We start from the raw sequence: 14,608 nt of genomic DNA, 5'->3' as shown, positions 1-14,608 counted from the left end.
TTTGTCAAAAATAATAATAAAAGGTAATACAACAAGTATTTCTTGTCAAAAATAAAACATTTGTCAAAAATAAAATAAAAGGTAATACATCAACTATTTCTTGTCAAAAAATAAATAAAAGGTAATACAACAAGTTTACTTATTCTCTTTGTCAAAAAATAAAATAAAAGGTAATACAACAAGTATTTCTTGTCAAAAAATAACTGTCAAAAAAAAAAAAAAAGGCAATACAACAAGTGTTTCTTGTCAATAAATAAATAAAAGGTAATACAACAAGTATTCTCATTCTTTTGGTAAAAAAATAAAAAATAAAAGATAATACAACAAGTATTTCTTGACAAAAAATAAATATTTTTCAAAAAATAAAAATAAAAGTACGAGTATTTCTTTTCAAAAAATAAATAAAAGATAATACAACAAGTCTTCTTATTCTTTTTGTCAAAAACAAAAATAAAAGGTAATGCAACAAGTATTTCTTGTCAAAAACAAAATAATAATGCAACAAAAATTTCTTGTCAAAAAATAAATAAGAGGTAATACAACAAGTATCATGCTTTTGAAGCACGCATTTGAGCTGTGATTATCGTAAGCTTGAAGCATGTTAGCTCTTTTTTCTCTCTCATATATGAATATGCCTGTTGTTAGATTTTTTTTCTACTTAGCAAAAAATAGTCTAATTATATTTTTTATTTTTATAACATGGTGGTCTTTAACATAAATATAGGAATATTAATTTAAAGATAGGGTTCATATAATGAGGCCATTTGAAATCTCTCTCTCTCTACTAACAATCTCTTCCACTAAATTAATTCTAGAAACCTAAAAAATTATATTTTTGAAAAATTAAAGTGTTATTTCAAAAATTGGTACGCATTCTAATAATTTCTACATTGATAACCAAATCCGGTATTTTATTTATTAATTTATTTGCATTATAAGCTATGTAATGTGCTATTTTAAAATTAGATGATATTATAAGATATTTTGGAATTGTTATTATTTGTATAGTAAAATAATTATAAAATATAAACCAACAATTTCAATTTCAGTATATAATATTATAGTTAGTTAGGTTGTAATAATTTGGGTTTTTTTTTTAATGGATTAGGGTTTTCTGCCAATTCAAGATTTTTGTGGCCATTTTTTCATTGATTTAATCCATTCTTTATTGTAGTCCATTGTATGATTATATGCTTCATCCATAATAATTCTATGATCTTTTTTTTGGGTGATGTAAATTTAATGGTTAACATAAATTCATACAAGAAAAGAACATCTCATTATTCGCATATTGATGAAAAAAAATGAAAGTTAAATAACGTAGTACCCCATTTCTTATTGGATTCCTAAAAAACAACATTTATAACGAATTTTAATAATTGTTTTGGATATTTTTAAGGCTGAATCCGATCGATTCCCGGTCCGGCTAGCCGATTCACCAATCCAAATGGGTTTTTGGGGTGCCCGATCCGGGGCACCGATCCGTTTTTTAAACCACTGGCTGTGAGACCAACTTTTCTTTCTGGCCAAAATGCTGGGCAGACAAAAAACACTACACCCATAAAATGAGTGTAGCGGAGATGAGCATGTTGAGATGGATGAGTGGCAAAATAAGAAGGGATAATATCCGAAATGAATCCATTTGGGAAAGTTTAGGTGTGGCACCAATAGGAAATAAGATGAGAGAGAGTAGACTTAGGTGGGCTAGCCATGTGTAGCATCGACCCTTACAGCATCTGTTAAGAGGCACGAGTTAGTTCAAGTGGAATGATTGAAAAGGGCAAGGGGTGGGTTGGCCCAAATGGACGTAGTTGGAAGTAGTTTAAAAAGATATGGGAACTTATGGCCTCACTGAGGGTATGGCTTTAAATAACGCAAAATGGCGGACCAAGATTCGTGTAGCCGACCCCAATTAATTAGGAAAACTCTATGATGATGATGATGACTGACTTGTAAAACAATAGAAAATATGAAAAAAATGAAAAAAGAGAAAAAAGGGAATAAAATTTAGTCAAAAACAATTCATGAATTCAAATTCGAAAAATGTAACACTTGAATTTCAAGGTCGATTCCTGATCTTCATGCTCAATGCTAATTGAAGCTTCAAATCCTTGCCAAATCAAAACACCCAAATAAATTTTCAATTATGACTTGGGATCTAGGAGATTCAAGGTTCTCAAAATTTCATATTAATAGGAAATCTAAAAATAAAATTTATAGTATCTTTTTTTTTTTTTTGGAACAACTAGACCATGGTCGGACCAAGAACACAGAGATAAGGCCAGATTCAAATTTTAGTAAAGATCGACCATCAATTCGAAGAAATCGATCTTTTTCGAAATAAGAGAGAGGTGGCGGGGGGGACAATTTCTTCAATCCACAAATGCAAGAAACATAATAATTGTTTTCTCAAATCTAATGCTTCTAATTTATGGATCTAATGATTTTCTATCATACTTTGTAAATTTGGATCAAACCGACGGTTTTGGGCACAAATATGACTTATATTCTTAAATTGCAATGAACAGTAATCACCTACTCAGGTGAGTCTGCTTGAGCACCTTAGAGATGCGCATACTCCTCAGTATGGGCACCACAGCTCGCCTCGACAGGGCACCGAGACTTAGTTACTCAGCTGAGTCCGATCAACTTGGCTTAATTTTAAAACGCTGCGATACATAGATATGCCAAATGCATAAATGTAGTTACTTTTGTATGTTATACAGCCTCTCACTATGGCATGCATATATAACAGACACAAGGCATGATATTCAGATATAAGTTATCAAAGGAGTGACGCAAACCCAATGCCAAGGGGGGGTCGCTCGTCCAAGAGAATCCAGCAATTCATAGGTAATCACAAAGTTCCTTAGCCAAGATAACTATAGGAAAATGTATAAGTATATTCCTTGAAACATCGATCCACTTGACAGAATCGGGTTCTGGGGTAGATAATGCCAAAGCATAATTAAGATACCCCAATACAACAGAAAATTTAGGGGACCCCAAAAAATCTAGTCACCAAACATATAACAACTTTTGGTAAAAATCACATGAAATTATACTGCCTATTGGAAAAATAGGCAACTTTTTTATTATAAATGATAAATTAGGAAAAATTAAAAAAAATTTCCCAGTTTGAAGAACAACATGCTCACAAATAGTTCTCCACACTTAACTCTCCTACAAAAGCTTAAACTACCACTTACTCCTGAAGAACTACTGCAGTTTTCCATTTTGCTTTCCTCACTCCTCACTCCCAATAGCTCCTTTCTCAGTTTCTCTTGATTAGCATTGCTACTTACCACATCCCCTTCCTCCCTTTTGAAGATGTTCTCTTAATCCGCTTTGGTCTCAAAGACGTTCTGCCCTCCACCACTGCCACCAACTTCAAGCCTCCATAATGTAAGTTCCAATTGCACAGTTTTTTCTGTTGGATCCCAGACATTTCGCAGCACTTACCCAAGACAATCCAGGTGAGCAGCGGGATCTGACTTCCCATACCACTACAAATAAAATTTGAAGCACAACAATGCAGCTAAAACTTCTCTAGAACAATGTTATGGGCACCCATACAACCACAAAGAAATCCCACGAAGAGATCCCATTAGGATTGAAAGAATTTTTGCTGAAAGGAACAAACTCAAACTACTAGTATTAAATAAGGGAAAATATCTTTGTACACCCTCTTTTTAGGTTTCATTTCTCAACAGACCCAAAGTTTCAAAACATATCTAGCGGCATAAAGATCTTATGTATTATATCTTCTAACCCCTGGACCAACTTTATCCCTTTAACCCCATCTCTTTAGCCCAAACAAAAGTTCAAAATACATCTTTTTTTCTCTCTCTTCCTGTGTTTCTCCCCAAACATCTCTCCTTTTTTTCTAATATTAAAAAAAAGATATTTTTCAAAAGATATTCTTCTAATATTAAAAAAGGAAAAAAAGGAGAGTAGTTTGGGGAGAAACATGGGAAGAGAGAGAGAGAGAGAAGTGGTTTTAGAAAGGAATGGAAAAAAGTCTTTGGAACTTTTGTTTGGGTTAAAAAGATAGGGTCAAAGGGGGTCAAGTCCAGGCGGTTAGAAGATATAATATATGAGATCTCTATGCCGCCAAATATATTTTGAAACCTTGGGTATATTGAGAAATGAAACCTAAAAATATGGTGTATGGAGATATTTTCCCATTAAATAATAACTTCTGAGTTTAGTATTTAACTTTTCGCCTGTTAGTAATATATCATGAGCATCTGCTTTTTCTGGTTATAACACAGGAACTGAGCAATGTGTATTAATCATGAAATACAGAAAACATCACAAGTAGGCATGGATAGCAAATAATGACTTGTTCAAGAATAATATATGAAACACTCAAGACCAATATACAAAACACTGCCACAAAAATACTATTCTCAAATTATATGGTAAACATTTTCTTTTCTCATCAGACTATATGGTATAAAACAAATGATGCCTCATGATATGCCACAAAGTGGTCACGCGGAAGGATGATATGGACCCTCTCACTTACCCGTCCAAAACAAGCTTTAAGTGATGCACTAAAGCAGATACATGCCCAGTGACCTGCAGAAAGAATGAAAATCCAAGATAATTTTAGAACTCAAATCTTGTTTCATTATGTAAAGGAAGACAGAGCAATTGCAAGCAAACAAACCTGGACACGTGGGATTAGTTCAGTGAGAGTCTTGATAGCAGCACGCCTTATGTTGACCGCGGCATCAACCTTAAACAAGCGAATCAGCGCAGGAAGGAGTAGATGCATATGTTCATCCAAGTTCCCTGCAAAATTGTGAATGCCCAGTAACCACTTGCCGCTCTTTTGGCACATCATCATCAGAATATAACAAAGTAAGATACATGATGAAAAAAAATCTAAGAAGAAGTTGGTATACAAACCTCCAAATACTTCAAGAGTATGCAGAATATCAGGAACATAACTATAGTCATTACACCGTTCAGCATCACTCAATACTTGAATGCAGCAAGGAAGAATGTCAGGAAGATATGTCCTGAACTCATCATTCAATGCCAAGCAAAGTCGCTCTACAAGGTGAAGTATCTGACAAACGAACATCCCTTCCCAGTAAGTAGTAAGATGGCAAAAGAGAAGATGCACAAAGTGACATACCACTGTCCAAATAGGTGCCCCAAACCACCAGATACAGATAAATGCATATGAAAAAAATCTAAACCTACAGGTGAGCGTTGTGCAGTTCGATTGGTGGCTACAAAACCAAATGATGACCACAACTCAGATATAAGGGACAGTAGCTCAGGTAAATATTTTCGTATGTGCTGCAAAAAAACCACATGAGAACATCATAAGCATCCCCAGCAACTTCATTCGTAAATCTAAAAATTCTTATCATCAAATAGCAATTAGAATTCCACTATGTACCTGGCGCACAATAGATACCAAGGTTCCAAGCTTCCATGTTATGTACTCCTTCAGGCCTTCTTCACAGGTACGAATAATATGAAAAAGATCAGGCAAGACCTGTGAGATGAGAGAATGTTTAGATTCACAAAAATTTCACATCACCATTGAAATTTCACATCACCCAAAAGCAGTCTCAAACAAGCCATGCTCATTATACCTATATATACAGAAAACGGATTAGATGCTCACCCAGATAATACACACCATTAGAGTTTTAAAAGGTGGTATAATTCCAATAGATGTTCAATTCTATCTTCAGATCATTCCCATGGCAGCTTAAACCTCTACTAACAATATGCAAATTAATAATCGAGATTCTCAATAATGAATTTTGGGTAATGAAACTTAAGTGGACAATGATTCTGCTTTACATTCTTCTTCAGACAGTAACGAGACAAGAAAGCTCCCTGACTTAAACAATTCTATGATTGTGAAAATGAAGGGTTCAGATTTAAAAATACAGAACCTACAAATTTGACTGTCCCAAAAACAAATATAGAGCGGCAAAAAGCAAGATTACCAAAGCTATAAGACGCAAGGGATTTAGACATAAAAGTATAGGATTAATGGTTCCTGCTATCTTCCATTCTTCTAACAGAGACCCTGCAATCATTTTTTTTTGGTCAGGAATCTAGCTGAGTTCCTAACAGAACCAAGGATCCATTGGACAACTGAAACAACTTATAATCCCAGTTATTCATAGCTGATTCCATTCAATATCATATCCAAGAATGAATCGTATTAATAAGTATCATATCCAGGAATGAATCATATTAAATAAGTATCAAAAAACAACAACAACAATTGTATGTTGAAATGGGAATCGGAGATGCATTGATGGATTTGAGAAAATGAGGATGTGCTGATTAGCCACAATGAGTTATATTTTCTCTAATATACAATATCATTCTGACTGAGTGTATGACCCTTGAAAGAGAGGAATGGCGGAACAAGATTCGTGTAGCCAACCCCAAATAGTTGGGATAAGGCTTGGATCAAGATTCTGGAAGAGGCCACTTACTTTTTACCCAAATTAAAAGTATCTAATGAAGTCCCAATTAAAATGTACCAAAAATATATATAAGGAAATAAAAGAATAAACCTATCACAAGAAATAGTTCAAACTCACCTTGGGCAAGTAAGGAACACATCCAAGGCCCATTGACTGAAGGCCAAAAAAAAACAGAAAATGTCAGAATGACTTAATATGCAAATCAGCTTAGATAGTAATCAAAGAAATACGACATAATAATTAGAAGAAACAAAAGTAACATGGACATACCTTGAATATGAACATAAGAGAGCGAACCACCTCATGGTGATAACTGGAGAGTGAGGGATCTCGAAGAATACGCATAAGTGAATTAATGGCCACCTAGTCATTTAATAAAGTTAATGTAACAGCAATATGTTACGAAGATCAAATACCAGGGCTATGTTACTCAAACTTACTGTGGAATAGTAATCTTCAGAAGTTGCAAATGATGGCCACAAATCCATTGGCAATTCATCCATCGACCTTATATGCTGACTAGTGTCAGTTGATGCACGCATAACTTCCCCATGTGAACCTGGCAGGGCTTGTTGATTGCGTTTATGAGTATGGGGATCCAAAGCACCCATAATACCCAAAACCTAGATTGAAAACACATGAATAGATGATCAGCCACGAACTACATATGCAATGTACACAAATATAAAGTATAGGCTAGTACCTTCAATACTTCTCGTCGTGTTGACCATTCCAACTCACCATTCAACAATCTCAAAAGCAAGCCAAGCAACTGTGGATACTCATTGTATGGAGTGATAACATAGCTGTCAATCAATAAAGACATTAAAAACTCAACCTAAAGTAATAAAAAAAAGATTACTACCAATATATTCAATGTAATAACCAACAAAAATTAAATGCAATGGATCACAACAATCTCCTCTAAATAATTAAATAGGCTTGAAGGCCGAAAAGCATGCCATTCTATGGCTCAAAAAGGTCCAATACCCTATGATTAGGAAAATGCTTAATGCATGAGCTTATATATTTCAAAACTTGACACCCCAATATTTCATTCTAAGCAACAATAGGAAAATTGATAATGAATGAGATGAAGATTGAGTAAAATAAAGGCTTGGATAGGATAAACACAGTAAGTAACGAAGCCAGAGACTCAAAACCACATCCTCAAAGTAAAGAACATGAGGATTGCAATCTGTGGTAGGTCGGTCATGGTCTAACAAGGGGCAGAGCCTGAAGATGTCAAAGGTTGAAATTCCATCGCAAGGTTGAAACTTGGAAAACCCATTGGGATTATTTGAAATAGTGGACTTCCTGGAGTAAAAAAGAATTTACTAAGGACACAGGATCTCTGGACTGGGGGTCACTGTGATGCCTCATCCAGTGTCATGAATATTAGAACTCTGAAAATCTTCATGATTCGAGAAGCCTACAGACATTTGTAAAGCAGATTACAACTGTATTTGGAAGCACAGCAAGGCTACACAGCATGACCATACCCAAGAGGTTGGTAATTTGATGAAGTTGTCATGTACATATACAAGGGAAATCTTCAAAATGAAATCATCAATAAATGAAACAATGTACTAAAGACGAAAAAAGATAAATTCGAGGGTTTTTTTGAAGAAATAGATAAATTTGAGGTTAAGCACCAAACATATTAATGAAGCAGGTCAGAAGTTCATCAAATGGTAAAAAACAAAAATACTCTAATTAGAGATATGATCCATTTCGCATGCTAATAATTTCCTTTAGTGAAACAATTTGAAGAATAACAATCAAACTGAACACTGCTTCCAATGGTTGTCCAAACCACGAATAACATAACTCACTCAGGGCGGCAATGAATGGCTCAAATTAGCTTTACGAGGTTCAGCCAGGCCATGCATCTCCTTGAATTCTCATCAACAGGGGCCCTAATAATGATGCAGCCATGATGGGACTGGGGGCCCTAATAATGATGCAGCCATGATGGGACCGGGGGCCCTAATAATGAAGCAGCCATGATGGGACCGGGGGCCCTAATAATGATGCAGCCATGATGGGACCCAAATCTTTGCGAGACTGGGGACAAAGAGGAAAGTTGAATTGTTAATTGGGTAAATGGATTTTGGGTTTCCTAAAGTTGTATGCATCAATTCTTTTAGGATATTATTTTTGGCTAATCTCACAAGTTTTGGGAAGATATGTGTTTTGAGACTTCTAATTTGAGATTATTCCTGTTTATTTTAGCCTCTAGTTATTTAGTAATTTCGAGTTGGATGGTTGGTGGAGGTTATATGTAATGAAGGACTGGGATTTCCTAGGGATTATTGGATTATTAGAGTTTTATATATTGAGTAAAGAGCTATTTTAGAGAGAGCAAAGGGGACTTTTAGACTTTTTAAGTATAAAGATGAGATGGATAAAATGCAATGAAGGGCAGTTCTGTACTTTATGTATTTCTAGGTGGTTTACATATTGTAAAGTCACTCACAGTAATGCAGTGTCATCAAGATCGGATGGGTCATTGAACTAGTGAGGAGTCTGGTCCAGTCAAAACTGGGGTCCGACGACTGGTCAACCGGTTTTTTCGGATTTTGAACATAGTAAGAAAAAATGAATAATAGTTTAAAAACAAATACATTAGAAAAACATTTAACCCCTTTGTTTGGCCAATTGAACCGCGCCAAAACCCAGCCAAAACCGGCCAAATACCAGTTTTTACTAGCCTTTACCATACCTAGATTTTACGTTGGACCAGACCAGCCAAGGCACCAGTCAGGGGTCCAACTGGTCAAACCGTTGGTTTGCTCTGGTCTTGATAATTATGTTCTTATAACGCCAAAGTTGTCCTTACTCAAGGTGTAACATTATATATATATATATATATATATATATATATATATATATATATTATAGGACTTATGACATTGCCCTATTGTGTGTTTTCATGGAAGAATATTGGGTGCTTCTTTTCTCTTCTCTATATTTTTCATGGTATCCAAGCCAATTTGAATATGCTCTCGGCATGATCAACTTTAATCAAGGTAACTCATATTTTCTTCATAAAAGATTCATTATCCCACTCTTCTAAACCCTTACGTTTTTTTTATCTTTACCCTCTATTCCACCATCCTCATCCTCCCTCTCTAAACCCTAAGCTTTCTCTTTCAAATTTCCTTTATTTTTAGGCAACTAATATTCATAGTACAGTTCATGCAATTGCTCTTTCTTTCAAAGCCTCATATTTCAATCATAAAACTCTTGATTCTCTCTTCGTCTAATATAAAACGCAAATTATCATCATCTAAGCCTTATACCAACTACTTGGGGTAAGCTACATGAATCCTATTCTGCCATTCTTCTTTATCACGTGTCATACCCTCAGTCAGACCATAAGTTACCATATAACTTCTCACTACTTCCATCCATGTCTCTAGGGCCATCCCTAACCCTTTTAGAGCCTTCCATATGAACCAAATTGCCCTTCCTAACTAGTGTTGTATTAGGCATACGTTGTCATCTTATCGTCTATTGGAGCCACCCCTAAGTTCCCTCATATGTATTCATTCCAATGTCAGTCTTATAGTTGTCCTATAGAACCTCCCTTTCAGTTCCATTGGTATGCGACGATCACATAAAATTTTTAATGCACAACTCCACTTGGCCAACACAATTCTAATTTTATGTGCAAGATCTTCCTCAATCCCCCGCGATTCTCCTGAATTATCGACCAAGATATCGAAAATAATATATTTTAAATATTTCTTGGCCATCAATCTAACTACTTCCTCTCTACTCCTGTAAATACTAAACTCGCATTCCATATATTATGTCTTAGTCTGGCTAATTTTAAAACCTTTATAATCTAGAGCAACCCTCCAAAGTTCTAATTTCACGTTGACATCTCCTCTAGTCTGGTCAATCAAAACTATGTCATTCGCAAACAACATACACCAAGGTACCTCATCCCTATTGATGCCTAATTAACTCGTCTATAACCAAAACAACGAGATATGAACTTAATGCGAAGCCCTGTGTAAGGCTACTGTCACTGAAAAAGCAGTTGTTTATCTACTAGTTGCCCTCACGCTAAGAGCTCCATCCTACATATCTCTCACTATGTCAATATATACTCTAGAGACTCTTCTCGTTTCCAACCACCAAATTAAATCTCTAAGTACCGTATCGTATGCTTTCTCTAAATGAATAAAGACCAAACGGAGCTATTTTTTATTCTACCTAAACTTCTCAACCAGTGGCCTAAGTAGTAAAATTGCCTCAATTGTTGACCTCTCTCGCATAAAACCAAACTTATTTTCTGATACACTCATCTCATGCCTTAATGTTAGCTTAATCACTCTCTCCCACAGTTTCATAGTGTGGCTCATAAGTTTGATTCCTCGATAGTTTGTATAATTTTGTATGTTTTCTTTGCTCTTATAAATAGGTACTACAATACTTTTTCTCCATCCATCTGGCTTATTTTTGTTCTCAACATCTTGCTGAATAGCTTAGTGAGCCAGAATTGGCCAATCTCTCAGATGTACTTCAAAACCTCTATCAAGACACCATCTGGTCCTAAAGCTTTTCCTATCTTCATCTTTCTCAAAACGTCTTTCACTTCAGATATCCTAATCCCACAAATGCATCTATAGCCTGTGACCCCATTTATGTCGAAGGTTCCTCCTAATATTTTGATCCTATAGTGTTTTCTATTTAACATTTTTTTAAAATAAATTCTCTACCTTTCGTTGACGTCGTCATCCTTCACCAAGACCATCTGAACATAACTCTTAATGCATTTAATATGATCTAGATAGCTATACTTCTTCTCTCTTATTTTTTTTAGTTTTAAGACCTTTTTTTTACCTTATCGTGTCCACAATTTATTGTATAGAACATCATATGCCATAAGTTTAGCCTTATTATATTTTTAGCATTTTATATTCTTCTAAGTTCTAATCATTTCTATGATACAGCACGTAACTTATAGCAAACGCCCTAGCATGAGCATATAACATAGGTTCAAGATTCATAAAAAGATGTGGCAAAATTTTATAATACTGCTCTTCTCAAACTATTTCTATCTTCAAAAAAAATGCATATCCTAATTGTTGTTCTCCTTGGTTCTCAAAATCTAATTCAAAACACTAACTGTTTTTTTTCTCTCTTACTCATCACAACTAAGTTGTGAAACCACCTGAAGGGCAAGTTCAGCTGGTTTGAAGGAGAACAGCTGTGAGACCAGCTTTGCTCTATGGGGCAAAATGTTAAGCGATCAAAAAATAATATAACCATAGAACGAGTGTAGCGAAGATGAGAATGTTGAGATGGATAAGTGGCAAGACAAGAAGAGATTGAATTTGAAATGAATACATCTGAAAAGAATTAGGTGTGGCACCAATAGGCAATAAGATGAGAGAGTTGACCTAGGTGGGCAGGCCATGTGTAGCGCAGACCCAGCATAGCACCCATTAGGAGGTGCGAGTTAGTTCAAGTGGAAGGCTCAAAAAGGGCAAGGGATATGCCCAAAAGGATATAGTTGGAAGTAGTGAGTAAAGATATAGGAACTTATGGCCTCACTTAGGGTATAGCCCTTAATACAGCAGAATGGCGGACCAGGATTCGTTTAGTCTACCCCAATTAGTTCGGAAAAAGCTTTGATGATGATGCTCATCAAAACTAAACAGGAGTTTCTTTCCCTTCTTTCTTCTTCCTTTAATCTTTAGCTTTATTGCTCTTTCATATTCTCTTAACAATGGCTTTGTTTTCTTCTTCTACTTATATTGGTCTTCCTAATTCTCAATACATACTTGTTAAACTCAACGCCTCAAACTATTTTACTTGGAAAGGTTTAGTTCAAACTTTTATAAGAGGCCAGTGGTCATTGGGGTTCTTTGATGGTTGCATCCCATTGAGTTTCTTACAAAAAAAAGAGATTAGTGAAGACAAAACAACTAAGAAAGTTGTTCAATCCAATCCCACTTATGGTGATTGCGTATCAACGAACAAGAACCTCATTACTTGGATTTGTTCCACTCTTCCAAAAGAACTTATTCCTCAAGTAATCAATTTACAAACAGCGGCAGCATTATGGGAGGCCCTTCATGACTTATTTCCCTAGGAAACAGAAGCCCTAATTATGCACCTTCAAAGTGAGCTTCATGCGTGTAAAAGAAATAGCATGTCATGCCGATACAATAAAATAGTATTTCAACTAAGATCAATTATTTATGTAGCAGAATAGGCAGATATAGCATGAATCAGCATCTGACAAGAAAACCATGAGAGCAAAATAAGAGAATCCCCTTACTCTAATGGCAAGTATACAACTTGTAAGTCTGCACGTAGTGCAACGTGATGAAACCCTGTTACGGGTCAAAAGAAATACATAAGTCTTAATATCTATTCCCACTGTTCACATTTCTTTTTTTTTTAACCAGTACTGCTATTGACATCTATTTTTATGCAATTATGATCATCTCCAACCCTTGAACCGTACTCAGCTCAGTCCATCCTTGCACATAAAAATAGATTTCCTTTTTAAATAATAAAAAAAACCACCAGGAATATCCCATAAATAACTACAATCTACCCAGTTGTTCCTGATGACAATGTAAGTTCATGACAAAATAAAATTAACGAAAACAACTAACTGATTCGCTTGGGGAAAAATTTCCCAGAGGGACAATTAACTCTTTATACTATTCCATCTGACATCAGTGACAGAAACACCCTCAACAAGGATTATTATGAAAGGCCAAAGCCTCAACTATTTTAGCATTGACTATCGAAGCCAGGCGCATGTAACACTTTAAAGGTTGTGTCGACATGGTAGCAGCAGATCCCTCCAAGACTGGATTCCCTCAGACTACTGTTGCCACTTTGATCAACTTTCATCCTCAAAGATGACGTATTGCCATATAAGTACCACTCCACAGAGAAAAGAACTTTGGATATTTCCAAAATCCCAAAGCTTTTGTAGTTACGATCCTGTGCTAGAACATTCTTTTATACTGGAGGGGAAGAGGGGTAGCATGGCCGCCCTTTCAGGAGAGCCCTCAGGGAAAGGGAGTGTGAGGTCTTTGTGAGATGTAAGCTGCCCTTGACTCAATATTCAGACCCCTCACCTCCAGCGATCAAGACTGGACATTTGGCCTCATGATAATGGTCAGATCTTATCTCTCTTCAGTTGTTTCTCCAACACCCAGGTTCAAGATCACCTGACATAATTTGTTTGAGAATACACTTTTCCCTGGTCATTCAGTCCTTCTATATGAATGATTGTGGTTCGGACACGTTTCCTAGTTTCATACTATAATATTAGAATGGCCTACAATTTATAGAATGTTCAGAAAATCAGTTCTGACGTGAATTTTTTTTAGCCCTTGTACAATCACACAATTATCATTCCTAACTCTTCCAAATGACTCCAGATAGAAGCAACAAATAGGTTATGGAGAGGCATTCAAAAAACGTTTCCCTGAGTTAGTGCTATAAGCGATAATGTATATAAAAGTATCTTTATTCATTGAAAGCAGGTTAGCTACAATCATTGGTATAGGAGCAAATACTCAGTAATGGAGAAATAGTGGAATACATCAAGTGATCAGTAACAAGACAACCATTTATGTTTTTCCAAATTTCAATTCAACTAAGTCAGCCTTGTTTCATAACTAAACAAATGTCATATAACTTTCCTTACATAACTGAAAAAAGTTAGATGATGACGATGTTTGATGATAATAAACAGTAAAGAGAAGGAAAGAGGGGTGCTCACCCAGTGCTTTGTACGACCTGACCCAGAGTTGCAACAGCCGCTTCCCGTTTAAACACAGCAGCTCCATCCAAGAGGGCCTCAACCATGAGGGGCATTAGTTCACTAAGGTACGGCCTCATTGCAAAACCACCCTATCACCAAAACACAAATTCAAAGAAGTGATTTACTGCCTCAGGAAAAAGCTCTTGCAAAAATATATATATGGGCCAGTTCGGTTGCTCCCACAACCACACTGACAGTCAAGGTTATTTACAACTAGGGGAAAAAGAATTTTTTTTCGAGTAGGGCAAAGAGTTGTCCATTTTCCAATTACAAGGGGAAGAAAAACACGATCTACTCATGAATAGCTGGAGCAGATCAAACAATC

General features: G+C 35.7%; 1 protein-coding gene across 5 annotated transcripts in view; it reads right to left on the bottom strand.

Annotated features, from left to right (window-relative positions):
• TOR (target of rapamycin) overlaps positions 1-14,608 on the bottom strand; it is a 130,558-nt gene that overhangs the window by 89,388 nt on the left and 26,562 nt on the right. For all 5 annotated transcript variants that reach the window (XR_002283386.2, XR_016054453.1, XR_016054454.1 and 2 more), the window contains exons 15-24: positions 14,242-14,372; positions 7,177-7,279; positions 6,914-7,096; positions 6,744-6,836; positions 6,591-6,626; positions 5,420-5,518; positions 5,218-5,316; positions 4,918-5,080; positions 4,676-4,800; positions 4,532-4,584 (exon numbers count right to left, since the gene is read on the bottom strand). Coding sequence is in view for 2 of the 5 variants with exons in the window: in XM_020676024.2 (XP_020531683.1) it covers positions 4,532-4,584; positions 4,676-4,800; positions 4,918-5,080; positions 5,218-5,316; positions 5,420-5,518; positions 6,591-6,626; positions 6,744-6,836; positions 6,914-7,096; positions 7,177-7,279; positions 14,242-14,372 (1,085 nt within the window). In the remaining 3 variants the exon portion in view is untranslated. The remainder of the gene's footprint in view (positions 1-4,531; positions 4,585-4,675; positions 4,801-4,917; positions 5,081-5,217; positions 5,317-5,419; positions 5,519-6,590; positions 6,627-6,743; positions 6,837-6,913; positions 7,097-7,176; positions 7,280-14,241; positions 14,373-14,608) is intronic.

The sequence above is a fragment of the Amborella trichopoda genome, chromosome 4 (assembly GCF_054954075.1).
Source record: "Amborella trichopoda isolate Santa Cruz 75 chromosome 4, AtrichopodaSantaCruz75HAP2 v2.0, whole genome shotgun sequence".
Classification (NCBI taxonomy): domain Eukaryota; kingdom Viridiplantae; phylum Streptophyta; class Magnoliopsida; order Amborellales; family Amborellaceae; genus Amborella; species Amborella trichopoda.
Note: the sequence above shows the minus strand (reverse complement) of the source record. Positions and strands in the feature narration are given on the sequence as shown.